The 27,739-nt window shown below is 35.1% G+C and overlaps 5 protein-coding genes and 2 pseudogenes across 6 annotated transcripts; 3 read left to right on the forward strand and 4 right to left on the reverse strand.

Annotated features, from left to right (window-relative positions):
* Nucleotides 1-1,760: 1,760 nt before the first annotated feature.
* On the reverse strand, nt 1,761-2,843 carry LOC106340083 (putative nuclease HARBI1). The gene is made up of 2 exons (XM_013778950.1): nt 2,113-2,843; nt 1,761-2,019 (listed from the first exon to the last, which is right to left on the reverse strand). Exons 1-2 carry the CDS (start codon nt 2,841-2,843, stop codon nt 1,761-1,763), a joined length of 990 nt encoding a protein of 329 aa, XP_013634404.1.
* A 327-nt stretch (nt 2,844-3,170) lies between these two features.
* On the reverse strand, nt 3,171-3,875 carry LOC106340094 (glutathione S-transferase T3-like). The gene has a single exon (XM_013778960.1). It carries the CDS (start codon nt 3,873-3,875, stop codon nt 3,171-3,173), a length of 705 nt encoding a protein of 234 aa, XP_013634414.1.
* Nucleotides 3,876-8,368: 4,493 nt separating this feature from the next.
* Nucleotides 8,369-10,763, forward strand: LOC106304229 (zinc finger CCCH domain-containing protein 36-like). Of its 2 annotated transcripts, XM_013740734.1 has the most exons (4): nt 8,369-8,456; nt 8,540-8,660; nt 9,336-9,396; nt 9,883-10,763. In XM_013740734.1, exons 2-4 carry the CDS (start codon nt 8,582-8,584, stop codon nt 10,499-10,501), a joined length of 759 nt encoding a protein of 252 aa, XP_013596188.1. In that variant the 5' UTR covers nt 8,369-8,456; nt 8,540-8,581; the 3' UTR covers nt 10,502-10,763. The 2 variants fall into 2 exon arrangements, with proteins under 2 accessions (XP_013596188.1, XP_013596121.1); XM_013740667.1 differs by having other exon boundaries at nt 8,446-8,660.
* An 895-nt stretch (nt 10,764-11,658) lies between these two features.
* LOC106344465 lies at nt 11,659-14,119 on the forward strand (annotated as a pseudogene).
* Nucleotides 14,120-15,363: 1,244 nt separating this feature from the next.
* Nucleotides 15,364-16,785, forward strand: LOC106298393 (tetraspanin-6-like). The gene is made up of 3 exons (XM_013734507.1): nt 15,364-15,891; nt 16,126-16,442; nt 16,599-16,785. The coding sequence occupies exons 1-3, from the start codon at nt 15,400-15,402 to the stop codon at nt 16,636-16,638; spliced, it is 849 nt and encodes a 282-aa protein (XP_013589961.1). The 5' UTR covers nt 15,364-15,399; the 3' UTR covers nt 16,639-16,785.
* A 4,336-nt stretch (nt 16,786-21,121) lies between these two features.
* On the reverse strand, nt 21,122-23,668 carry LOC106300153 (protein trichome birefringence-like 1). The gene is made up of 4 exons (XM_013736242.1): nt 22,591-23,668; nt 21,953-22,146; nt 21,707-21,865; nt 21,122-21,627 (listed from the first exon to the last, which is right to left on the reverse strand). Exons 1-4 carry the CDS (start codon nt 23,440-23,442, stop codon nt 21,258-21,260), a joined length of 1,575 nt encoding a protein of 524 aa, XP_013591696.1. The 5' UTR covers nt 23,443-23,668; the 3' UTR covers nt 21,122-21,257.
* Nucleotides 23,669-26,348: 2,680 nt separating this feature from the next.
* On the reverse strand, nt 26,349-27,584 carry LOC106340104 (annotated as a pseudogene).
* Between the last annotated feature and the right edge of the window lie 155 nt (nt 27,585-27,739).

Here is a 27,739-nt window from a genome sequence, read left to right on the forward strand (position 1 = left end):
TAATTATATTTGTATCTCTCATACCAATAAAACTTGGTTTCATCTTTCGACTACCACATTCCACTCTCTGGATAATTAGGTGTTTATATGTTAGTAAACCAAGAGTGTAAAATCAAATGCCAAATTTTTTACTATCCATTTTACAACAAATAACATTAAAAATTCACTACCAAATAACTATAATAATGTAATTAACGAGAACATCACTAAACCGGTTTATATGTGTAACAAGAAGTACATACAATTTAAAATTTTTATCCGGTTTAGTATAGAGTAGTTTTAAATATAATTTCAAAACTTACTCTAAATAAAAACAGAAAAATCATTCGTAATATAAAATAAGAATTACAGATTTTCTATCGATTAGGTATATTCGAAATTGTTAATAGATCCACTAAATATTGCTAAAATCATTGAAGTCTTACTCACTTAACATAACAAGCCCCTAAATTAAAGCTTTCACATTAATAACAAAAATATCTACTTCCAAATCACAATTTAGTATATTATACATTGAAGAAAACTTTGGTATATTATACATTGAAGAAAACTTTAGTATATTCCTATAATAAAACTTAATTTCCATTTCGTATTATATAGACAAGCCGTGAACAGATCCACTAAATATTCCTAACATTTAGTAAATTACTATTCTACAACGTGCAAATCTAGATTTTAAATAATTTAGTTTAGATTTCTTAGTGTCGCCAACATCTCATCTAATATACCATTCATACTTTCTCGTGGACCTTATTCTTTTTTTAGCTATGGTCTTTTCAATTGGGATGTGAGTTTTTTTTAATTAATGTTTGTATTTTATAGACAAGCCGTGAACAGATCCACTAAATATTCCGAACATTTAGTAAATTACTATTCTACAACGTGCAAATCTAGATTTTAAATAATTTAGTTTAGATTTCTTAATGTCGCCAACATCTCATCTAATATACCTTTCATACTTTCTCGTGGACCTTATTCTTTTTTTAGCTATGGTCTTTTCAATTGGGATGTGAGGTTTTTGTAATTAATGTTAATCTTTTTTTTAAAAAAAATTCCTAAGCTAAAGTAATTAACTTGCTAATTTTGTTTATTATACATAATCCTTTTTCCAACCAACAAGTGAAGACCCATTTTTAGGTAAACATTATTGTTATATATATATATATACAATCATAAAATATAAACATTTTTAAAATGTGTTATATATCTAAACGAGTATAAATAAGATTTGACCTTTAGTTTTTCTAAATAATTACAATGAAATGTCACTGGTATTAACTCTAAAATTTTACTTATTATTTATAGTACTCCACGGCATATTACACTAAGAAATAAAAAGCCCATTAACTTCTTAGAGCAACCACATCAATGAACCCCTTTTGGGGTTCATTGGATTTTTTTATTATATTTGTGATGGGTCAGAAATAGTGATGAACCTGTATTAATTGTGTTCTTCCATTGGTGAACCCGAATACGGGGTTCTTAGAAATTTAAATTATTCTTTTAATTTTTTTTTTGTTAAAAATTATTTAATACATAGAGAAATCTTAAACATACAAAGATCATTCATCAAGATTACCAAACTTTTGCCATATATTTTCAACTAAATCAGATTTCAAACGATGATGTATCTGTTGATCCCGAATTTGATTACTAATCCCACGCATTTCACCGACATTAGAAAGGCTTTCCGTAGAGGAGACGACATCAACCTGGGAACTTCTGCTTGACTCTCCTGATTCGAATTCATCTGTATCATACTAAGTGAATCTGTCGCGTTCGTCCTCTACTATCATGTTGTGCAGTATGACACAACATCTCATAATCCTTCCTATCTTTTCCTTGTCCCATAGTAGTGCTGGGTTTTTAACTATTGCAAACCTCGCTTGCAATACTCCGAAAGCACGTTCGACATCTTTTCTTACGGCTTCTTGATGTTGAGCAAATAGTTGTGCTCTTGGAGTTTGAGGAAGTGAGATTGATTGGATAAATGTTGACCATTTCGGATAAATTCCGTCGCTAAGATAGTACGCCATACAATAATTGTGGTTGTTGACCTTGAAATTTATTTTAGGAGCTCGACCTTGTATAATGTCATCAAAAACTGGTGACCGATCAAGAACATTAATATCGTTGAGGGTACCTGGAAGTCCGAAAAATGCGTGCCATATCCATAGATCTTGTGATGCCACCGCCTCTAAGATAATTGTCGGCTTTCCTGAACCACGTGTGTACTGTCCTCTCCAAGCTGTTGGGCAATTTTTCCACTCCCAATGCATACAGTCGATGCTGCCTACCATTCCTGGGAACCCGCGTAACTCTCCAATATCCAGTAGTCGTTGAAGATCATCAGCTGTAGGTCTTCTTTGATACTCATGGCCAAACAATTGTATTATCGCATTAGTGAAATTGTCCAAACATAAAAGTGCAGTACTTTCACCTAGTCGGAGATATTTGTCATACGTATCTCCTGATTGACCATATGTCAGCATACGTATAGCTGCTGTACACTTTTGCAGTGTAGATAGGCCGTACCTTCCGTGAGCATTTCTTCTTTGCTGAAAGTATGGAACTTCATTTCTTAAAGCATCCACAATGCGAAGGAACAATGGCTTGTGCATTCGAAAACGTCTTCTAAACATTTCCGGTGGGTATGTAGCATGTTCCCTGAAATAGTCATTCCATAGTTGATTGTGTCCTTCTTCCCGATGTCTTTCGTAGTAAGCCCGTCTCTTTGGTTTTTTTGCTTGATCATTAACTAGGGAGTCGACGAGATTATCAAATTCTTCGTCGAACCATTCTTCAACAGCTTCATCTACGCCATCTGACGATGAGGATGACATTTTTTGTTTTAATTTAGTAAAAATATGATTAAAGGTTAAAAAAAGGTGGAGATAGAATAGGAATATTTGGCTAAGTGTGTTTCCCGTGACCTGCACAACAAAAAACAAAAGAAGAAGCAAGACAAATAGTTAGTAACCAAGTAAGCAAATAATCAAGTTAGCGAATAATCAAGCTAGCAAATAATCAAGTAAGCAAATAACCAAGTAAGCAAATAATCAACCCGTGACCTGCACAACCTAAACAATCAACAGAACATCATAACTACCTAAACAACTACGCAACTAATCACTGACCAGATCAAAGCATCTCAGCTACGAGTTTGTCCTTCAGAGACACCTCATTTCAGTGAGAGTTTCTTTTTTTGACATGAGACGATCTAGTAGTTTCTGTTTGGATATGTTCTGTTTCAAGTCTAGAATGCTCTGTAGTCGATCATATGCAGCTTCATTCCCATTCTTCTTGCGTTTGGCTGCTTTGGAAGCCTTAACACCAGGTGGCCTTACCTCTTCCGAGTCAGGTACCGTCTCTGCAGCTTCCTTCCTTTTCTCCTTTGCACCATCTCTTGGTAAAGAGATAGACCTCCATTTTTGATCGAACCGCAGCTCCCTCCACGCATGTTCAAGTGTGAACTTGCCGTGGTAGTCGTTGAAGAAGATGTCATGGGCAGACTTCATGACATCGTTCTCATTTTGGCCACTAGCTTGCTCCTTCAAAGCGGCCTGATAGCTTCCCACAAACTTAGACACCTGGTCATTGAGCCTTCCCCACCTCTGCTTACACTGACTCCACTCTCTAGAAGCAAAGCCTGTGAGCTGAGGGCTTGAATTGAAATAATCCTTAATTCTTTTCCAAAACGACCCTAACTTCTGCTGGTTACTAACTATGGGATCTTTGCTGGTGTTTAACCAAGCACTTATGAGGACTAAGTCTTCTTGTGTTGTCCACTTTCTCCTTTCCACCGGTTTAGGAACATCAGAAGACCCTACGTCTATGTTCACAGGGCCGGGAGAAGTAAGGGAAAACGGATCCATTGTGTTTCGATTGGTGTGTTTTAAAGTTGGTATGTGTTTTCAGAAGTTGGTTTGAGTTAAGGGTAGAAGGATTGACTATGTTTTTAAACTAATATTTTGGTTTGCGTTTCTAACTACCAAACATTGATTACACAGATAGCATTCATCAAAACACAACCACTATCAGAGCATCACATCACTTTCAGAGCATTCATCACTGCCACCAACCACCCTAGTTCAATTAATACACGGAAACTACTTCTAGTTCAGTTCACTTTCAGAGCATCACTTTACTTTCAGAGAATATCAATTAATACACTAAAGCTACTTCTACTTCAATTCACTTTACTTTCAGAGAATATCAATTAATACACTAAAGCTACTTCTACTTCAATTCACTTTACTTTCAGAGAATATCAATTAATACACTAAAGCTACTTCTACTTCAATTCACTTTACTTTCAGAGAATATCAATTAATACACTAAAGCTACTTCTACTTCAATTCACTTTACTTTCAGAGAATATCAATTAATACACTAAAGCTACTTCTACTTCAATTCACTTTACTTTCAGAGAATATCAATTAATACACTAAAGCTACTTCTACTTCAATTCACTTTACTTTACCTACTCAACTTCAGTTCTAGTTCAGCCAGCAACCTAGTCAAGTTCAGTTCTAGTTCAGTTCAAGATCAGGTGTTTACCTTTTGGATTTTAATCGAAGCAGACCTTCTCCAGAGTATCCACCTCCACAGTGAGGTTATAAACGTCACCAGTGAGCCTATCAACCAGCAGAGCGAGCCTTTTAACCTGTGCCTGCACAGATAAACCTTCTTACTGTTAAAAAAAAATTACTTCTTGTTACTTCCTATTAGGTACACTTAAAAAAATAAATACACTAACCTCTACACTCTCTATTTGTCTCTTGAGATTGGGCACCCACTTGATCACCTCCTCAACCTCGTCCACACGCTTACGCAGATGTTCGATCCCCTCCTGCACCCCTACAACCCAAGGCTGACGATAATGTAACCCATCAGCCTTGGTGACAACATTATAAAACATTAGACAACATATTTCCTACAAATTATACTACATATTATACGAGTGGTCTGAGGTATCTCTTACCTCGTAGTTTATGCAGGTGAAGAAGCGCTTTCCAGGATGAGTCTCGTGCTCCTCCTTCACCCGCACCTCGTCAATCATTCTCCCACCACAGGGACAGAACCGAGCCATCCGAACCCAAACCGATCCAAACCAAACTAAAGTATATGTCTAAATTATTTCGTTGAAGATTTTATCAATCCAAATGGTTTGGTCTTAAATTGAACCAAAAACTGAAGTATTTTTAAATTAGATTAATTAAATATAATAATATTAAGATTTTATATATTTAACCATTTAACCTAAACAATTAAATATAATTTATATTTTACTTCAAAATTAACAGAAAAACACAACTAAAAATAAAATAAAAGAATATGAATCTATCACATTAATATCACAACTGAAAAATTACCTATGTTATTTATCTTATGTGTAAAGATAACAACATAAAACTATTAGATTGCATCTTCTACATGCTTATTGTGATGTTTGGCTTTGTTTTTAAAAATGGAAAAAAATAAAGATTTTGTGTCAAATGATAATTTGTTTATATTTATGTAACTGGACTAAAAAAAACTAAACAATCAACACAAATGAACTAAACAAGCACAAACAAAACCAAACCAAACCATATACGCACCAAACTGAACACAAACCAAACTAAACTAATTTGAGTTGACTTTGGTTAAAGTTTTCCTAGACCCAAATAAACCAAGCCGAATTCAGAATCAAACCGAAAAACCCATCCCTAATTAACATGGTTATATATATACAACTATATCAAGAAAATTGCTAAAAAAAAATTGACATTGCAAATTAAAATAACATCCGCGCAGGCGCGCGGATCAAAGTCTAGTTAAATATTATTAGCTTCTACAAAATCTTATATACTAAAAATATGTTCATCTCTCCTGGGTGCTGCGTCACGTCATTAACTCGCGTCCCGTAAACGACACATGTCCAATTCTAAAAAATGTTTTGCTGCTTTCGACTGAATATATATAGGTTATCTTGTTTTCATCGTTGGACTTTCTAAAAAGATTAGCTTTAAGCCCACATATTTCATTTTCTTCTTCAATGCACCGTAAACAAAGCATCCACAAAGTTGCTTTTTTGCTGCGAACCTGCAATGAAGATCCAACTGTTTGTCGGGTCCGAATAATTTTCCATCAAGAATAGTTAGGAGTCACCGTCATTATTTATTACTCCCTCGTTTCGATTTAAATGTCGTTGTAAGGAAAAAATAAGATGGACAAAAAATCTGAACCGAACCAAACTAAACCGACCCATCCGAACCCAAACCGATCCAAACCAAACTAAAGTATATGTCTAAATTATTTCGTTGAAGATTTTATCAATCCAAATGGTTTGGTCTTAAATTGAACCAAAAACTGAAGTATTTTTAAATTAGATTAATTAAATATAATAATATTAAGATTTTATATATTTAACCATTTAACCTAAACAATTAAATATAATTTATATTTTACTTCAAAATTAACAGAAAAACACAACTAAAAATAAAATAAAAGAATATGAATCTATCACATTAATATCACAACTGAAAAATTACCTATGTTATTTATCTTATGTGTAAAGATAACAACATAAAACTATTAGATTACATCTTTTACATGCTTATTGTGATGTTTGACTTTATGTTTAAAAATGGAGAAAAATAATAATTTTGTGTCAAATGATAATTTGTTTATATTTTTGTAACTGGACTAAAAAAAGCTTAAAAATCAACACAAATGAACTAAACAAGCACAAACAAAACAAAACCAAACCATATACGCATCAAACTGAACGCAAACCAAACTAAACTAATTTGAGTTGACTTAGGTTAAAGTTTTCCTAGACCCAAATAAACCAAGCCGAATTCAGAATCAAACCGAAAAACCCATCCCTAATTAACATGGTTATATATATACAACTATATCAAGAAAATTGCTAAAAAAAATTGACATTGCAAATTAAAATAACACCCGCGTGAACGCGCGGATCAAAGTCTAGTATCATCTTTAAAACTGAAGAACAAGTTTAAGGAAACACCAAATCATTTTTATTGATTTTCTTAGTTCGGTTTATGGTTTCCTTTTATTAAATCACTCCTTACAAAACACTTACCGGAATCGGATATGAACATGTACTTTAACGTAAAAACGTGATCCTGACCCGCGCGCCAGCGCGTATATGAATTTTCAGTTTTTAATTATTTATTTTATTAAATGATGTATTTATAAAATTCATTCATATTATATTCATTAAGTAAATATTTTTTTTTTTGCATCTTAAACTATCTATTTTTTACGAATGTGTGATATCATATAAAAAAATATAAAAAAAATGAGTATACATAGTTAATTAGATAATTGTAAAAACATAAATTTGTCTTTCGTTTGCGATATCATATAAATAATGATCCGCCCAGTTAACAAAAATCATAATCTTTTTTATGTGTAATTTTTTTTTTGACTATTTCCTTAAAACTATATTAAATTTTACATATTTTAATTAGAATATTTTTAATATCTTTACCTTTTTCTTTGAAATGCAACTCAATATTTTTTTAAAAAATTATAACAAAATATTTAAAAAATATTTTTAGTATTTGTTTGAAAAATATGAAAATTACATTTTAAATTAAAATTATCCTAAAATATGATAAGTTTTGATGTAAACGAAAACTCAAATTATGTCAAAAATAATATAACAATTTAGCAAATGACAAATGAGTTATAAGCAAATAATACCATATAATTTTTAAAAACATAGACATTCTTAAATATTTTTTGAGTAAATAAATATTTTTTAATTTAATCAACTGAAAATAATATCCGTACAATTGTGTGAGTCAAATTCTAGTTTTATTGATGCATGTTATATATTAGTGATGTATGTTTTAGGTAACATTTTAATGATGCACGTTTTTTAAAATCTCTATTATTAAAATTATAAACGTAAGGATAACTCATGAGTTTTTTTGTTGATTAAATGACATTATGTCCAAATTTATTTAAGTATATTTCATTAAGGTAACTGAAAAAGACAAATAATAAAATAGGAAGTTTAAATTCATTTAAGCATATTTCATTAATGTAACTGAAAAGACAAATAATAAATTAGGCAGTTTTATTTGTTTTAGGATATTTCATAAATGCAACTGAAAAAGATAATCAAAAAAAATAGAGAGTTTAATTAATGAAGTAATAACATTTTTAAATGGGTACTTCTCGTTTAATAATACTGAAGTATGATGTCCAAGAAAAATGTAAAAAGACAATTCATGCGTGTTGTGGGCTTCTTCGGTATGGAAAAGGTTTAGAAGCCGAATTTACTAGACCAATAGCCTCAACTTGCAATCCCGGTTTACCTTTCCGTTTGTTATCGGCCTCTCCGGTTCAAGTTTCGAATTAAAAAAAAAATTGAAACTTAAAAGAAAAATAGAAGGAAAAATCTCATCTTTTCTCGACGACACAACCACCTCAGGGTTAGGTTTTTTATTTTATCTTTTATTATTCTTTCTCCTCTTTTCCGATTCCGATCTGTCTTTTTCTCCGATTCGCTCTTCAGACGCAACACAAAGGGTTTCCAATTCGGATCTGTACTTTAGCCATGGATACTCGTAAGAGAGCTGGCTCATTCAACTCCAATGGCGGCGGCGGCGGCGGCGGATCCAAGAAGTCTAAGCAAGGTTAGCTCTTTCACTCTTTCTCAATATCTTCCGTTTTGTCTGAGAAATTGTGAAAGCTATTATAACTCTGCTTGAATTATTATTATACCCAATCTTTACAGTTAAATTTGAGATCTTTATTTGCTGGATGAATACTCTTTTGTTTTTGTGTGAATTGGATTTTGGCTAGTGATGATTTGTTCAATTTGAGTACCGTACTACTATTATTGAGCAAAAAAGTAGCTTTTTTTTTTTTTGTAAAGCTAGTAATGAGATTTACTAAGACGCAAGTTTAAGTCTTTTTTTTTTCATTACTGCTTTGTCTTTTTCTTTGGTTCTCACTTATGTGGCCAATTAGCTAGATTTTTACATCTTAAACTGCTTGCCGTTTTTCTGTCTGATGCACAATTTAAATTTATTGTTCAGTTGAGTAACACCCACAAGCTTATGTTTTTTTTTTCGAAGTTACTTTAGTTCCAATTTTGCTTTTAGTAAACCATGTTCAGTTGAGTAAGACAGCCCATGTCTTTTCCTTTGTCGGATTGATGTGTCCTGAAAATTTACAGAAGGTATCATGCAGCTTTAATTCTTAAGTCTCAAGTTTCATATGGATGAAAAGTATGAATGGTGTCATATTATTGAACTTGAGAAAACTCTTAACTAAAGAATAAAAACACACTTAAATGTTTGGAACAGAGATGGAATCATATTCAACTGGTTTAGGCAGCAAATCCAAGCCTTGCACTAAATTTTTCAGGTTATAAATTTATAATCCTTTTTTTTCTTAACTGGATTAATATTGAAAATTGTTAATTGTCAAATTAACAAGTAAAACTGTATGCTAATGAAGTGGTTAATTGTTATTACAGGTACTTATAAATCATTGATCCTAAACAAGTTAAAAAAAAAGTTTCAATAAGAGATAAGTGCATCTGGATTATAATCATAGAAACGTTCAACTCAATTGGTGATCATAACGTTCGAAATCAAACTATAACTTGTTTAGAAAATTGCTATAATTTTCTGTTTGGTGGTAAGGTGTTAGTGATGTTGTGTTTATAACATGGTCATATATGGTCAGGTTCAGGTAAGTTTATTACATTACTGGTGGTGACTAATTGGTTCCTTGTGTATAGCAATTGATACTTCCTCTGTATTTTAACCGTTTGTTCTCAACTTCTCTTGTGTCATCTTAAGGGAAATGGTTTTAACTATCTGATGTCTTTATTATGCTCTATTGCAGCACTTCTGGCTGTCCTTTTGGAGATAACTGCCACTTCTTGCACTATGTACCCGGAGGATACAATGCTGTAGCACAGCTGACAAACATGGCACTACCCATGCCTCAAGCTTCCAGAAACATGCAAGGACCTGGTGGTGGTGGAGGAGGGAGATTCTCAGGGAGAGGAGGAGAGTCTGGACCTGGCCATGTGTCTAGCTTTGGCGCCTCAGCCACTGCGAAAATCAGCGTGGACGCTTCGTTGGCCGGAGCCATCATCGGTAAAGGAGGAGTCAGTTCGAAGCAGATATGTCGTCAGACGGGGGCGAAGCTGTCGATTCAAGATCACGAGAGGGACCCGAACCTGAAGAACATTGAGCTTGAAGGGACGTTTGAGCAGATAAACGAAGCGAGTGTGATGGTTAGAGAGCTGATTGGGAGGCTTAACTCTGCAGCTAGTAGGAGACCACCTGGTGGTGGTGGTGGGATTGGTGGTGGGGTTGGTTCGGAAGGGAAACCACATCCAGGGAGCAACTTCAAGACGAAGATGTGTGAGAGGTTCGCGAAAGGGAACTGTACGTTTGGGGATAGGTGTCACTTTGCGCACGGGGAAGCAGAGCTGCGCAGGTCAGGAATTGCCTAAGTTGCTGTTTGTGGAGTTTGCTGTCTTTTCTTTTGTGTGTGGTGGTGATCTCTAATATCATCCATCTTCTTCATCTATTTTGCTTTTGTTTTATGAAAATACAATGTTAGTTTCATTGTCTTTGTAAGTTTTCTTTCTCTCTGTGTGGTGATTCTTAGAATATAGTTTTTTTTGCTGTTAAATTGAGTTTGAATTGATGAGAGACTTGGTGGATGGATTGACAGACGGTGGTTAGGATTTGTATGCTGCCTTAATTTTCTTACAGTCATGCTTGCTCTGATTTGTCTGTTGTGCGTGAGTCAGACACATCATCTTTGATACCAAAAAAACATGTTATAAAACCCGTCACTGGTAGTAACAATCAGCTGAATAAATATAACATTCCTAATGGTGGGTGTGTGATCTTAAACAAAAAATTTTGAAAGAAAAGTGTGTTGTTGTTAGAGGTAATGCTTAGACAAATCAAACTCTAATCATCTTCTAAGTCTAGTATAATACAAGAGATCTCAATCTAATCAATTACTAGTTTCTTTTCGTCTGCCAACAAATTTGATTATTATAAGTATCAAAGATGATTACACATACATAACAAATTGTAATAAGAAAAAGAAAAGAGAGAGAAATCCTCACGTGAGCATCACCACAATTTGTCTGTTACATATTTCTGTAAGTTCTTGTGTGTTCACATGGGCAAAAGTGAGAAGAAGCCAAACACGATACTCCATTTTCAGGCATCAACTACCATCTTCTTCTTCTTCTTCTTTATCAAGTTGTTTCTAATGTCATATTAAGAAATGATACATGATTGACTTACGTAGAGAAAAACTGATTCAAACAAGTACCGCATGTGTCATTGCGTTCCAAAGTGATTAAGTCAATAACATGATACGACCTTTTTTATTACATTACATACATAACCAAGATAACGTGGACGAGAAAAAGAGAGAACGTCGTAGTAATATCACCTTTTCATCACTCTAACTTTTACATTTTGGTAAATTCTAAATTAATGGTCGTTCCTTGAGTTAAATATCAGATATTTTGAACAGAGGGGCCCAGTTGTAAAAATAAGAGAAAAGAGGGGCCAGTTGTAAGAATAAGAGATGTCATTCAAATGCCTTCCTGTCTCTCATCAATTTAAAAACGGCCCTGCCTATTGCCACTCGCATCTGACCAGACAAACCACAACAGATTGAGAGAAGTGCCGAGACAAGAGAGAGAGAGAGAGAAAGAGAAGAGAGAGAGATAGATTCTTTGGAGGAGCTTCATTGTAGGGTTCATCGTTATTAACGTAAAATCTCTCTCCCCCCACCCTACGTCAGCAGCTTTCAGGGTCCCCTTCTTCTTCTTCTTCTTCTCATTTTCCTCTTATTTTTATGAATTCCTGGTCTGTGTTCATCTCGTCCATCTCTCTAGCAGTCTAGCATTTGGCATTTAAATCGATAGATCTGCCAGTCTTTATTGCATTCAACTAAAGATCTGTTCCTCTGTTTCCATTTGACAAATCTTGTGTCATGTTTCTTTCATCTCACCGTTAAATAATGATTACTGTCTATCGTCTAGCATATGAAATGTTGCAACTTTCTATCTATTCAGAAATCTTTTTATTCAATAGGTTGGTGAAATAGAAAAGGTCAAATCTCCAAAATAGCAACTTTCTAAGTTTATATCACAAAAATAGCACTCAAAAATTAAAATGACCAAAATATTATTTTATCTTTTGAAAATTTTAATTTTTTTATTTTTCAAAATTTGAAATCTTATCCCCAAAACCTCATTTCTCAACTCTAAACCCTAAACTCTGAACCATAAACCCTAAACCCTAAACTCTAAACCCTAAACCCCACCCTTTAACTATAAATCCTAAACCCTAAACCCTAAATCATAAATTCTAAACCCCATCCCTTAACTCTAAACCTTAATGTCTAAATTAATTTACCTGGGGTATAAGTGTATATTTATCTCTTTTGATAAAACCAATATAAAAATCACTTATTGTTGAACCTTTGATAGATTTGACCGATTCCTACTGGTTCTTGCTACTGTTATTTCTTAATAAATGGAAGAACGTTTCATTGACTTATAAGCTCATCAACTTTGTACAAATAAAACGGATGATTTAAAGTAGGTAGGTACTTCAGGGTTTAGATGTTCTTTTATAGATTCAAATGCATGAAGAGTTGCATATACAACTTTGATTAAAGGATAAAAAGTCTCCGTCCTCCATAACATTATTATTATTTTTTGGTTTTCTCTACAGAAACAAACATGGGCGCAGGTGGAAGAATGCAAGTCTCTCCTCCCTCCAGCTCCCCCGAAACCAAAACCCTCAAACGCGTCCCCTGCGAGACACCACCCTTCACTCTCGGAGACCTCAAGAAAGCAATCCCACCTCACTGCTTCAAACGCTCCATCCCTCGCTCCTTCTCCTACCTCCTCTTCGACATCCTCGTCTCCTCCTCCCTCTACCACCTCTCCACAGCCTACTTCCCTCTCCTCCCCCACCCTCTCCCTTACCTCGCCTGGCCCCTCTACTGGGCCTGCCAAGGCTGCGTCCTAACGGGCCTCTGGGTCATCGCCCACGAATGCGGCCACCACGCCTTCAGCGACCACCAGTGGCTGGACGACGCCGTGGGCCTCGTCTTCCACTCCTTCCTCCTCGTCCCTTACTTCTCCTGGAAGTACAGCCATCGACGCCACCATTCCAACACCGGATCCCTCGAGAGGGATGAAGTGTTCGTCCCCAAGAAGAAATCCGACATCAAGTGGTACGGAAAGTACCTCAACAACCCGCTAGGACGCACGGTGATGCTAACCGTCCAGTTCACGCTCGGCTGGCCGTTGTACTTAGCCTTCAACGTCTCTGGAAGACCTTACAGCGACGGTTTCGCTTGCCATTTCCACCCGAACGCTCCCATCTACAACGACCGCGAGCGTCTCCAGATATACATCTCTGACGCTGGCGTCCTCTCCGTATGTTACGGTCTCTACCGCTACGCTGGTTCGCGAGGAGTGGCCTCGATGGTCTGTGTCTACGGAGTTCCGCTTATGATTGTCAACTGTTTCCTCGTCTTGATCACTTACTTGCAGCACACGCACCCTTCGCTGCCTCACTATATTCTTCGGAGTGGGATTGGTTGAGAGGAGCTTTGGCTACTGTGGATAGAGACTATGGAATCTTGAACAAGGTGTTTCATAACATCACGGACACGCACGTGGCGCATCATCTGTTCTCGACGATGCCGCATTATAACGCGATGGAAGCGACCAAGGCGATAAAGCCGATACTTGGAGAGTATTACCAGTTTGATGGAACGCCGGTGGTTAAGGCGATGTGGAGGGAGGCGAAGGAGTGTATCTATGTTGAACCGGATAGGCAAGGTGAGAAGAAAGGTGTGTTCTGGTACAACAATAAGTTATGAGGATGATGATGATGATGATGATGATGATGATGATGATGATGATGGTGGAAGGACAGAGTTAAAAGTTGTTGTCGACTTTTCTCTTGGTCTGGTTTAGTCTTTGTTCTAATTAGAAACTATGTATTTGTTACAGTAATGTTATTATTGTCTCATTTTGTTGTGTTATGACATTTTGGCTTAAATTAAGTATGTTTTAGCATTTTTCTTGCTTAAACCAAAAAAAAATGTGAATGGGGGAATCAAAGATCATATTGTGCTCTACCTACAGAACCTAATATGCTAAGTTATGGGGCCAGTAAAAGCATCTTAAAAAGAAAATTCACCATCCGTCCTCTATATTATTCTTTGCTTACCTTTCATTGATCATTGTGAATTTATCTGATTCTATATATGATATGTTCCACTATATATACAATATAGTTTAATTTTAAGTACATATTTTATTCAAGGCACTACTTGTGGTCTGGTTTAAACGACATAAGCGTATAAAATACTATTAAACAAGAAACAATTGTCCAAAAAGACGCTTTTATTTGAAAAAAAATATACAATTTTAATGTTGTTGTTTAGTTGATTCAAATCAAGAAACGACCTCTTGACAAAAATAAAAATAAATCAAGAAACGACAAGAGAATATGAGCATGAATCATTAAACAATTAACTCTTAACCTTTTCCCTTAATTAAAACTAGGTGTGTAAAAAAAATTAAAATATTTTTTAACAGATAAATATAAATTATATTTTAAATTTTTTTTTTTAATATTGTAAATTTTCTTTTTTCGTATCAACATTTTAATATAAATTTAATTTAATTAAACATAAAAATTATATTTAAGAATATGCTTGTATATATTTGAAATTATAATCTTAGATAGATTTTTCTATCTATTTATTTTAATTAAATATATTAAATAAATTTGTAAAAGTTGCATAATCACCAACAATTAAAATTAAACAATATTTATAAAATTTATAGATATATAAGAAAATAATGATTTTACGATTAAATTTTTATAATTTTCTAAGAAAATTGTATACATTTTTGAAAATTTTAGTAATAAAATTGTATAATTTTAAAATATATAATTATATTATATTTCGAAATTTATAATGCCATATTTGAATATATTTATTCTAATGATGATTTATGAGTTATTTTCATATTCTAAAAAATTTCTAAAATATAAATTGACATTAAATGTACTATATGAGTTATTACCATATTTTAAAAAATTTACCAAAAATATAAATTAACATTAAATGCAATTGTCCATGTCATATTAAGCTATAATACATGTCATCAATTTCAGTAGCAATGTCATATTTGTTTTGTGAAATTGATTGTAGAAAGAACATGTGGCAAAATCACTTCGCAAATATAGTCCAATAGATTCCTAATTGATAAGAGAGAATCTGCTTAGAGAAGAGAGAAGACACTGCAAAGTTCTCTGGTTTCTTCTTGATAACAATCCTAGTATGTACAGGTTCAGCAACACAGTGATTGGGGTCATAAACCTTCTCAGCTTACTAGCTTCAATACCAATCAAAGGAACTGCTCTATGGAAGGCAAGAAGCAGTAAAACTTGCGAGAACTTCCTCCAGACACCGCTTCTCGTGATAGGATTCATCATACTGTTAGTATCCCTTGCTGGTTTCATAGGAGCTTGTTTCAACGTGGCATGGGCTCTGTGGGTGTACTTAGTTGTCATGATCTTCCTCATAGCGACTCTCATGGGTCTAACGCTCTTTGGTCTTGTGGTGACTAGCCAAGGAGGTGGTGTGGAAGTACCAGGGAGGGTTTACAAAGAATATAGACTTGGAGATTATCATCCGTGGCTGAGAGAGAGAGTTAGAGATCAAGAGTATTGGAACTCCATTAGAAGCTGTATCTTGACTTCAAAGACTTGTTCTAAGATTGAATCTTGGACTACACTTGATTATTTCCAAAGGGATATGACTTCTGTTCAGGTATCATCATCCTTATCTTTCGATAATATCTAAATTACCTTAAATATGTAAAAGTTTAACAAATTTAGCTAATTTCAGATATTATTTCGGAATCCAAAAATATCTGATTTTAGGCCCGTTCATATCGGATTTTGTTTTTTTTTTCCGGTTTGGTTATAAACTCCCCTTGTGTCCTATGATATGAACTAGCATCTTCATCAGTTTGTTTAGTAACTAACCTGTCTTTGATTGTAGTCGGGATGTTGTAAGCCACCAACGGCGTGCACGTACGAGACTGGAGTAATAGTCGGAGGAGAAGATTGCTATAGATGGAACAATGGTATTGAAACGTTATGCTACGAGTGTGATGCTTGTAAAGCTGGTGTTCTTGAAGAGATCCGTCTTGACTGGAGAAAGTTATCGGTTGTCAACATTCTAGTCCTAGTCCTCCTCATCACAGTCTACGCTGCAGGTTGCTGCGCTTTCCATAACACTCACCACGCTGCTCATCCTTATCACCCATCTGATGATAACCGCATGACCAAAGTCCGTCCTCGTTGGGACTATTACTGGTACGTATACTACATTGACTTGATGATCTCAGAATGCAAGATTTGGCACAAAATTATATTAAAATTCATTTTTTAAAATAATTTTTTATATGTTTTTTATATTATATAAAATTATATAAAAGTTCACTAATGTTTCTAGCAATTTTGTGTTTACAGGTGGAGATGGTGGCATGAAAAGAAAGAACAGCTTTACTGAGAGCCTCGTAGTAATTTGTTTTTCTTCTTCTTTTCATCATTTTTTTCTATTTACCAACTTGAGATTAAGAAAACACAAAGATAAGAAGTGTTGATGTACTTCTGTTTTTTTTTTAAATCATCAAAGAAACATACATGGAAGATGAATATAGACTATGAAATATGCTTTTCATATATCTAAAACATCTTTGATGATCTCACGAGTAAACAAAAGAAAAAAAATTAGTGTAAATACTATACCCAGCAACTTGATTGTGAATCATCCAGTCATCAACAATGAAATAGTTGATTTATTATATTCATGCGTGAGTTGCAAGGAAAGGTACTACCTGGCTACCTGCTCACCATTGTTTCACTAAAAATGTATAAACGATTTGACGCTTGTAAGAAACAAAGATGTGCAATACATGTCTGAGACGCAAGCAAAGATCAAAACAGAAGATCTGAGTTTTCCCTTTATATTACCAACAAAGTTACGGACCCGCTTAGCTGCTCTTGTGTCACTGAGCAAGTGGATTTCTTGAATAAGAGAAACTAGTCCAACAGGCTAATTCAAAATAGATTATACTCAACCATCTGATCAAAAAGAAGCAATCATCTAAAAACTTGCGAGGATGAGTAATGATTAGCTCACATGGAAGCTAACCATTCAGCAGTTGACTGGTACAAAGGGATTTGGTTTCCTTATCACACCCCGAATACTCCTTCACAGTATGGATGACTATCCAAAAAAGAGTCCCAAGAGGCCATAGGATATGAACCCATTGAGGTCTGTTGTCAAAGTTGTTGATAAGAAGGGCCTAAAGGTAGAATTTTTTTTCTTTTTTTTTGTCAAATGTTTCTTTCCTTTAGAAAGGCCCAATGAACATTACAAGAGAAGCAACAGGCTTGAAACTCATCATACAACTCGACATAAAATAAATTTTATTAGGCCTAATAGTGCATGTGTCTTCATCACGGGAAAGACGTGACACGCGCCCTCATCCTCCTTTGCATGAGTCTTTAAACTTCTGGATCTGACATGCATCTGTCGCACCAACGCATGGGATGAGAGGAAGTCGGTACACCTCGCCGGCGGCAGAGACTGCTCATGGTCACCGAACAAGCTTTGAACTTCTCGATCTGCTATCTTTCATCCGGCTGTCGCTTCAATGAGAGCCACCATCAACTTCATTGGGTAATAACTCTGGGATTACTCAATAAAATTAAAGATCTTTATCGGACCATCTCCGAGAGGATGCCGATTCATCTAAATCTTCATCAAATCAAATCGAGATTACTCCACCTTTCTATCCAGGAAACTTCACTCAGAGCCTATTCATCGGCGGCTTCATCTTTTAAAGAGTGAAAATTGACTCCCTTAAGAAAAGAGTACATGCGAATCCAATAGAGAAGAAGAAAACTCCATTAAAGCGAACGGGATTTAAAGAGCAACTGTGAAAGAGGAGACGGGATGAGTCAGTTCTACTAGTTAGAACCTTGAGGGCCAATTGTCATGCTTGCGGGTTCGACGCCAGCCGGAGCCGAACTGCTCATCCATGTCACGAAGCGGGTACTGGACCTTCGGGCTCAGGACATACCCTCCCGGGTGAAGCCGACCCGCTGCCTGACCGGACCCAGGGAATGACCCGCGAAACTGGGAACCCTGGATTACCAAAAAAAAAAAAAACTGTGAAAGAGGAGAAGCATACATAAAAGATCAATCTCAATCGAAGAATAACAGAACACAATCATGAAGTTTTGCTTCAATTAAGATTGAATACACAACAAAAATTTGCCACGGTTTATCGGCACCGCGAATAACATAATCATAACATAATCGCCACTGCGAAGAGAAGAAATATAATACAAAGCAAAAACAAAAACAAAAAGATTATGGTGACCGGCTGTAAAGAGCCCACTGGCCACATGAGCAAATCTATTTGGTCGGAAGCTTTTTTAGAAAGAGGTTAGGGAAAATACTAGAGACAGGCTTTTTTGGTAGAATGAAAATTCTTATATTACAAAACTTGGTGAATAAGAAGAATTCTTCATTTGCTTCTTCTCCCCATGCTTATTACGCATAAAGTTGGTGTTAGAAGTCCAAAGCACTAAGATTAATTAAGAACAAATATTTATTTATGGTACTTAATCCAGAGTAGATTATACCTTTTCATTTTTTTTTACTAAATATATAAGAAAATATATGGAAACAAAAAAACATGGAATCGTAATTCACACGAGCATGAACAAAAACAAAACCATTTCTCTCTCCTTATTGAACAGTAACATTATTAAAATGATTAGAAAGAAATAAAGAAATACCCAATTGATTACTTTATCTTATTATCTCCAGTTTGGTTTTCACGATTCTGGTTAGTTATATGTTCGCAGCTCCCAACATTTGAATTGTTCGATACCACCTAATTTACACTTACCTAAAATAAGGGGAAGATAACCATCGCCAAGAGAATATTTCAGTACATAACATGCACATTGTCTTGTTTCTGGAAGTACATTCCCGCTCCAAAATTTACAACATTCGGGTCTCCACCGCCGGCCCTTTACAGCAGCTAGGGGGCCGCAGGTATCATGATTTTTAAGGCAATCTGTAGGGTTGAACGAAGTATTGAACGTAATAGCCGTAGCCGGGAATGATGTCAAGAGTATGACAAAGGCGATGCACATCAATGAAATTAACTTCATTTTTGGAATTAATTTGTAGTTCTCGTGATAATTAGCTTCGAATTAAATATCTTTTGAGAAATTTGAAACAATCTAGTTTTGGATAATTGTTGTATGTTTTGAAACCCTTAAATAACAAACTGAAATGAGAAAAAAGTGGAATGTTGAAGGTGGGAATCCAATCCTAAAGATAAGGGAGGATACTACGTACACTGATATCTGTTTTTATTTATGAAACATTAATCTCCAAAATAAAAGTATGACCGATTCATTAGGAAGTGATTTTTTTTTTTGTTCAAATGACCGATTCATAAGGACGTGATTATAAATAGAGTTCTTGTTGAATGGGTGTCTTTGTATCTATTTTAAAAATAAAAGTATGACCGATTCATTAGGAAGTGGTTTTTTTTTTTTGTTCAAATGACCGATTCATTAGGACGTGATTATAAATAGAGTTCTTGTTGAATGGGTGTCTATGTAGTTCCCCACGCAAATATGCATGCATCTTTATTTGTGAAGTAGCTTGAATTTCATGAAAAGAAAGAAGCTGAAATTAAACTAAAAACATCACTGAATCGTATAAAGCGGTCCCTTTTATTTACGCTCAACACACAAAAGTGAATTATAAAACCCTTTAACCAAAAAAAAAAAAATCAAAGAATTACATTATTTCTCAAGAAATACATAACTAAACGAAACTTATATAGTCTCAGTTTATTATGCCCCCCCCTTTGGTTGCAAGATTTCTCTCACGTGAAAGACTTGACATTGTTCCTTCACCAGCAACATTTTTTTTTCAATACAAACTAAGAATAATAGTTTTAGTGCTAAAAAACTATGTACCTCCTCCATTCTTGTCGATCTTTTAAGGGCTGAGCCAAAGAAGACGAATAGGAGTGTGAGAATATGAGCTTTTTTACTTGCTGGAAACTGAAGAATGTGAAGAACAAAAGAGAGAAGGAGAGAATAATTTCATATCACTTGGTTTAAATGCAACAGCTAGTTCTCTTATCACTTGGTTTAATATGGCTGTACAAAGTCTTCTTGATCTCTCCTTTTGAACAGTCGCAGCAGCAACCACAATACTACATGTATAAATGTTCATATATAACATCAAATAGAATAAGTTAAAACAAAACTGTAAAGGTAAGGAAACGTACTTGTCAACGCCATGACCAGTTTATCGCAGTTGAATAAACAATAGGTGTCCATTTGAGGGAACGGAGCTTCTCTCTACAAACACAAAACATTATTCCAATTGTTCTTACCACACTGATTGTTCTTGCTTAATTATCACCAGGTTTGCCACTCTTGGTGGGTTTTATCGAGTTTTATCATGACCAATAGAGTCCATTGGATTGACAAATCAAAGCTTGTAAAGTTCATCTTGGACTGTCAGGTTTTTCTCAAACATTGGTTTATAAAACTCACATCTCTTTAGAGTCTTTCCTGAGTTTCAGGTGTAATTTGAATAAGATATGGAGAATGGACCTGACGATGCTGTTGATATCTTTCACACTTACTTTGGAGTTGCAGGTGACTAAAATTTGCTTCTCATTAGTTCATACTGTTCAGGTCTTCAAAGCTAAAGAGAACTTAATGATCCAAAACTGTGTGCAGGGCTGGAGTATCCTGGAGTCAAACCAAATTGATCCTGCCTATGCTTTGCCAGTCGATGTCATCAACTGGATTCTTTTAACCAAATGATTGCTTCCATTTCCGGTTCAGTTATGATTTGACAAACCTTTACTATTAAATTGAGTAAAATAAAAATTAACCATTTACAATCTAAAAACTAGAAAAGTGATGAGCAAGGCACTAATATGATTCTCACCTCTTACTTTCTCTATGCCTTTGAAAACATATAATTGCTTCTAAGTGTTTCTTTTCTTTTCATCCATTGAAAATATATATATAGTGTATTTCATCTAAAACAAAAATCTGATTTAACTCCTCCTATAGTAGCCCTTTAGGTTTCCGCCGTCTGTTGCCACGGAGCTGGTCGAGCTTTACCAGCATCTCGGCATAGAGAATCTCGTTCCAAGAATCAGGTACACCTGGGAGGCACCAGTGACTGCAGTCTTGGTGCAACAACGGTGATTTGCTTTCTTCTGCAGTAAATTTCTGTTTCCTATAAACAGACGGGTGAGCATCCTTCCTGTAATCTGTTAACCTCGTGATGTTGAGATACGTGACCGGTGTCTTCATTCCCCTTAGAACTCTTTCAAGAATCTCCATCTTGGAAGGGTAAGGCATTAGGTATGCCTCGTTCTTGATCGGTTCTGTTTCATCATCGCACGCCCCTCCCGCATTCCATCGCCCACCACTGCATGCAACCAGACCAAACCCATTTATTTATTTTTTTAAACAGAATCTTAAGACTACCATGAAAGAACTGTACATACCTGAAATGTGACAGGGAGAATCCGCGGAAGAAGACAAGAGACTTCTTTGGATTCACATACTTATCAACCCATCGACCCCAAGTAGTCAATGCTTTTCTAAAAGCTTCATCAACGTTGAGTTTCGGGTAAACAGTGCTTCTTTCTTGAAAATAATCCTCACTAATCAAAACCATCCAAACACCAAAAAGCCAATGAGACAAATCCTCCATATAAAAAAAAAACAAAAAATAGCTGACAGAACTCTACCCTTTGGATGTTATGTCATCAGTCCACCAAGCTCCGGTATTGAACACAAGTACATCCGCTCCTATGTACTGCTTTGATGAGCTTCCCATCATATCTAGACGCAAAGTTTCCTTCTTCGTCCCGTTCTTGTCCGTAACTTCCCATTCTCGAACCAAGAAAGGAGACGCAAAGAACTCCACAGTGCAATTATATTCCTATCATATCAACCACACAAATCAAGTCTCCAATTATAACAACTAGGTAGTCAAACTAGGCCTGCGTTGATAACCGAACCGAACCAAAATTTTTTGGTTAGTTTGGTTCAATTCGGCAAGTTTATAAAATACTTCGGTTTTCACTTCAGTAATTGGTTAGCTCGGGTTTAAAAAAAAAACTAACTAAATTAATCAAAAATTCGAATCAAAATAACTGACAAACCGAACTAACCAAAATTACCCTAAATTTAAAGAAATTTTAAACCAACATATAATTGAAACCAAAAACTTTGATTAGTTTCGGTAAAAGAAGTTGAAAAACCGAACTACCTAAACCGAACCAAACTCTGTTCGGTTCAGTTGGGCAATATTTTGGTCGAACCGAACGACCCAGCCCAAACTACCCGAACCCGCAGGCCTCACCAAAACAGATTGCAAACTTACTTTGAAGACCAAAGTGTACTCAGCTTCCCGACGAAACTGATGCCTTCCATGAGCTTCAAAGACTTGTCTCTCATCTTTAACTGATCCTTTAAGAATACAAACCAAAGACTCCCACATGTTTCTATTCAGCGAGTCTCCAACGAACACGAGCCTTCTTCCTCTAATCATCTCCAGCAACTTGCCTCCGTTCAGCCTTGGTAAAGTGCATTCTTTAGGTTTCCACTTCAGTTTGTAAAACTCAACGTCTGGTCTTCCGTTGGTTAAACAGCTAAACTGTTCGTCGATGAGATTACACGTGCCGGGTTTGTAAAGCGGGTAGGATTCGTCTTTGACCCATTCTCCTTCGAAAAAATCGCAGTCCTTCAGAGACTTGATCTCTCGTTTAGCCCCTGACTTCCTACTTTGTTTTCTCATCGGAGAAGAAGCACTTGAATTCACGGACAGAGGTGCTTGTTTGTCCGAATTTCGAGCAGTATTGTTGTTAGGACATAAGTGTACACTTGCATGAGACCGTGAAGCGTTGTTTCTAGAAAGTGGGTTTGTTTCATTACCTAGGGGAGGCTCAAAGGTTGTGTTTATAACAGCCGGAGTGAGACTTTCCGGCGTGGTTGCTTGTAATGTGATGTTACTGGACGCTGAAGTCACGGCACTGACATTAGGGAGGATATAGGAAGAAACTGAATTAGAGACAGTGATGAGAGAAGGGGCGAAGGCTAAGTAAACAGTGAAGGCAACAAAGGTTACGACGAAGGCGTAGACAAAAGTAGGCACGGCGGAGAAGAAGCTTTTCATTTCGGCGGAGATGGCTGCCCCGCCGAATGTAGGCACGTGCTTGACGGAGTCCGTGGCCATGGCGAGAGGAAGGTGCTCAGTTTTTTTTTGTTTGGCACGTGAAGAGTCTCTCTGTTGTCAGAGAGAGACAGAGAGAGATTAGGAAGATTGAACTTATTTAGAAGAGAAGGCAATGTGTGTGTTCGGTAAAGTGTCGAGTGTTTCTGTTATATTACACCCTTTGTATTTGGAGTAAACTACGAGAAGGCAATTGTTTTTTGTTAGGTGGAAGCAGGTTTAGAGTGTTGAGATTGTGACTTTTCTACATTTGGAATGTTGTGATTGTTATCTTTAAAAGCATTTTCTGGAATGGAATGGTGACCAAAAAGAGATAGGAACAAAGGGGGCTTATAGGAGGCTTATGATTTAAGAGAATTCTAGTTTTTGTTCAAATCTCCTCTTAGTATTTATAAAAGTTCTATCAAATCCACTATTATTGAATTAATCATTTATTAAAACTCTTTCAAATCTCTCCTTATTGGAAAACAAAGATTTCACTCATAATATTTATCAAGAGTTATTGGAATTATTAGATAATCATCTATATATTAAAAGATAAGCATTACAACATTTTAACTTTGACACGTGTCATCAATAAAATGTTTCTTAAAGTCTCTAAAGAAATATGTTGGTCCATTAAACATATATTATATACTTCTACTTGGACTAACCATGAAATTAATTAACAATCTACAATTATTGTTTTTCTTTCTTTTCTTAAATAAAATTTACGGAATTACCAAACGTGAATAAAATATATATTTGACAATTAATGATTTTAATAATAAAGATTTGACAACAATTCACATATCTTCATTATTTTTTAATGTTATATTATTAAAATAAATTAAACAATCATATTAACCATATAATAAAAAATAGATTTTCATATATATATTATATTTTGAATGTTTAAAAATGACTATAAATAACGAAAATTGTTAAAACTCTCACACTGAAAATTTTATGATCTATAGTTTAAATTTTTTGTTATAATAAAATATAAATGATAATAAAAACCATATGAGTAAAATAACATTTAATAGATATTCAAATTAATATATATAGGCTTATGAATGATATAATTAAATACGGACAAAGTTCATATTCAACAATTATTAGAATATACATTTCATTTCGCGCATGTGAGCGGATAATCACCTAGATGGTATTTCAAAATAAATAAAACAATTATCTTCCTTCCTCACTCTCCAACGATGGTTGAAACAAAACACAGACAAATATCACAAATTTTTCTTACACATGATTAAAGTATGTGATCTTGTGAAAGAACCTCGTACCAATTCTCTCGAAGAAATGCTTCTTCTCTTGCCGAAACTGACGGACCAACGATAGCTTGTGGAAGAATCAATCCGAAACTGTAAACATCGTCTTCTAACTTTGATATTTGCTATTTCCTGATCAAGAGAAGTTGTAACGTGAATGCTTAGTATTAGGGATAGTTCACTCCCTTTAGCTAGGTTATAGAGGGAGACCAAAATGACCAAAATCTACCAAATTTCTCATCAAAATCTCTGTTAAATCCTTAAATCTAAATAGATTCAGCTAAATTCTATCATATATGAAATCTTTTAACATTTTTCCAAATCTCTATTCCAACAAGCTCCACAAAGTATTTGTGTATGTGGCTGTTTAGTCTGGCGCGGAAGCACGAAACCGACAGAGGTTATAATCTTCGAAATTTGAATTTTGGGATCTGATGTTAGAAAATTAAATTATTTGGTGAACGATGTTTAACTAATTTATTGCTAGTTTCAATAAATATGATAATTGTAAAGTACTTAATTTCTGCCCAACCTACAGGTTTAACAAATTAATGCTAATAATTAGCAAGGCATCAGGCTCATATGCTTAGACCATGTTTATCCATGGTTATAACTGGGTTTTTTTAATGCAAGAGTCCCACCAAAACTTTTAAAACCGATCACAAAAATAAGCAAATAAAGATCGATCTTTCTCTATTTTTTTCATTGTTTGCGGACCACACTGACACGTGGCGGCCCGCGATTGGTTCGGTTTTAAATTAATTTTTTTTTTCAAACTAAAAAAAATAATACTAAAAACAAAAAATGTTACATATGTTTCCATGTCTGCGTTAAACATGCTCTTACATGTCAAATTGTGGGGTTTATAACTATATCTTTTGAGCATAGATTATTTCAACGTAGTTGACCTGCAGTATTATTACACTGGAAGTTCTTGTCCCATCTGAATTTAATGATTGATAGAATACTGATAACAACAGTTTTAAGATAGATCGGTGTGTGCCATTGATCTAAACAATCTCAACAAAAGTAGGGTCGGCACAAATCAGATATAATTTTTTTAAGATATCCATTCTACTCCGTACATCCGTACAGATAATCGATTTTCAGATTCAATTTAATCTGTAACTTTTCAGATATCTGAAAAATCTGTATTTTACGGGACATGAATGTCCGATTGATCCGAAAAAAGAATAATAAAAAAATCTGATATAAATAATAATATTTTATTACGATTTTTTTTAAAATTACCTATTATTTAAAAAATTAATAACTAAATAGTTACTTTTAAAATATTATAAAATTTAGAAAAAGATATAATTTTATATATATATATATATATTACAAATAGTATTTGTGATTTGTTTCATTTTTTTACGGATATAATATTTTAGTTTTTTGCTTGATTATATCAAGATTTTTTAGATCGAAACAAAAAATCGAATCAAAATTTACGGATAATTGTCCATTCCTAAATAAATATAGAAGTGAGCAAATAGTTACATGAAAATGCATAAACAAAAAACTTAGAAATCATACATTTGCGCTGCTTGTCACTAGTCCCCCTTGTTTTGGAATTGAAATCATAACCATAGATAAAAGCAATGCTGGTTTTGTTTGTTTGAAAATTAGAGTCACATATCATATTCCAAACCCAAAAACAGCACGGATCATGTGGAATATAAGGTCTCTCCATCCTCTCTCCGTGTTTTCCACCACAGTCGCATTCCCGTATGTCAATGGAAACCCATCAGATAACATCAAAGGAGCCAATATCGAGCGAATAACTCTTAAGTATATTTGCTTAACAAAAAAGAAGAAAACGAGCGCATGGACAAACAAATAAGCTCCAAATGCGCAGCAAATACTAAGAGTCAATTAGAGGAAATGATTAACATAGATAGTCAAAGACGTTTGGGCGGCTAAGATATTTAAGATCCTCTCTAATCTCTAATAGTCCAATGGTTCTCGGCCTGTGCGTTGAGTATTCTATATCATATACTACTAACCAATACAGCACACCCAAATTCCAAAGAATCCATTCACTAAAGCAAAGACTTAATGAGTCGAACAACTACATACATCAATTCGGTAAGTGACACTAACCTATCTTCTTCAGGAATGTCAGTGTGGGTAAGATTAACAATGGTGACTCCTGGTTCAGGTTCCTCGAAAGTGATCCTCACCTAAAAATGTTAAAGCAAAGAAAGCCAACACATCAATCGCAACCAGATCCAAATCAAGGCACCATGTTTCTGAACCACAACGAAAACAATCAGTAAACCAACCGTTGAATCAAGACCATCAGGCCAGCTCCCAAACCTCCACTTCTGAACAATCAACTTCCCTTCTTCAAGTTCCACATTCATCCCCGTAACCGACCCATCAAACACACTAATCTCCCCAGTCACATCTCTACTAATCTTAGCATTACTCTGCGTGAACCCCTTCCAACGATTCTCATCCATCAAAATCTCATACAGATCTTTCGCTCTACAACTAAACTTCTCGGTCATACTAATCGTCTTACCCTTCCTTCGTATTCCCCTTCTTCTCCTTCACTACCTTACTCTCCTTCGCATCAGATACAACCGGTAAACCACTAGGCTTCTCCTTCCCCTTTGGGGCAACCTTCTTAGACTCCAACTCATCCCTACACGGCCCTTCTTTGGCCATCGCCTCCACGTAAACTCTAACCTTCTCATGAACAACCACCTTCCCCTTCGTCACCATCGCCTCCTTCAGCGTCTTCCCAATCGCCCCCTCGTCCTTAACCGAAACCCTAATATTCAAATGTACACATTACAGTTTAAATACAAGTGGAAAGCTAAAGGAATCTTAACCACCATAACCACCATAAACATAATACATCTGCATGATTACACAGTTTACACTATTTGATGCTAATGTTGTTAAAAAATTGTAATTTGTGTTTCGTGTACGAAGGAATAAAAACAGCTGGGGTAAATGCTGAATATTCAAAGGATATTGGTTTACAAATTAAAACTGAAAAAATATTTCTAAGCCCCCCT

This window comes from Brassica oleracea, chromosome C1 (assembly GCF_000695525.1).
Source record: "Brassica oleracea var. oleracea cultivar TO1000 chromosome C1, BOL, whole genome shotgun sequence".
Taxonomy (NCBI): domain Eukaryota; kingdom Viridiplantae; phylum Streptophyta; class Magnoliopsida; order Brassicales; family Brassicaceae; genus Brassica; species Brassica oleracea.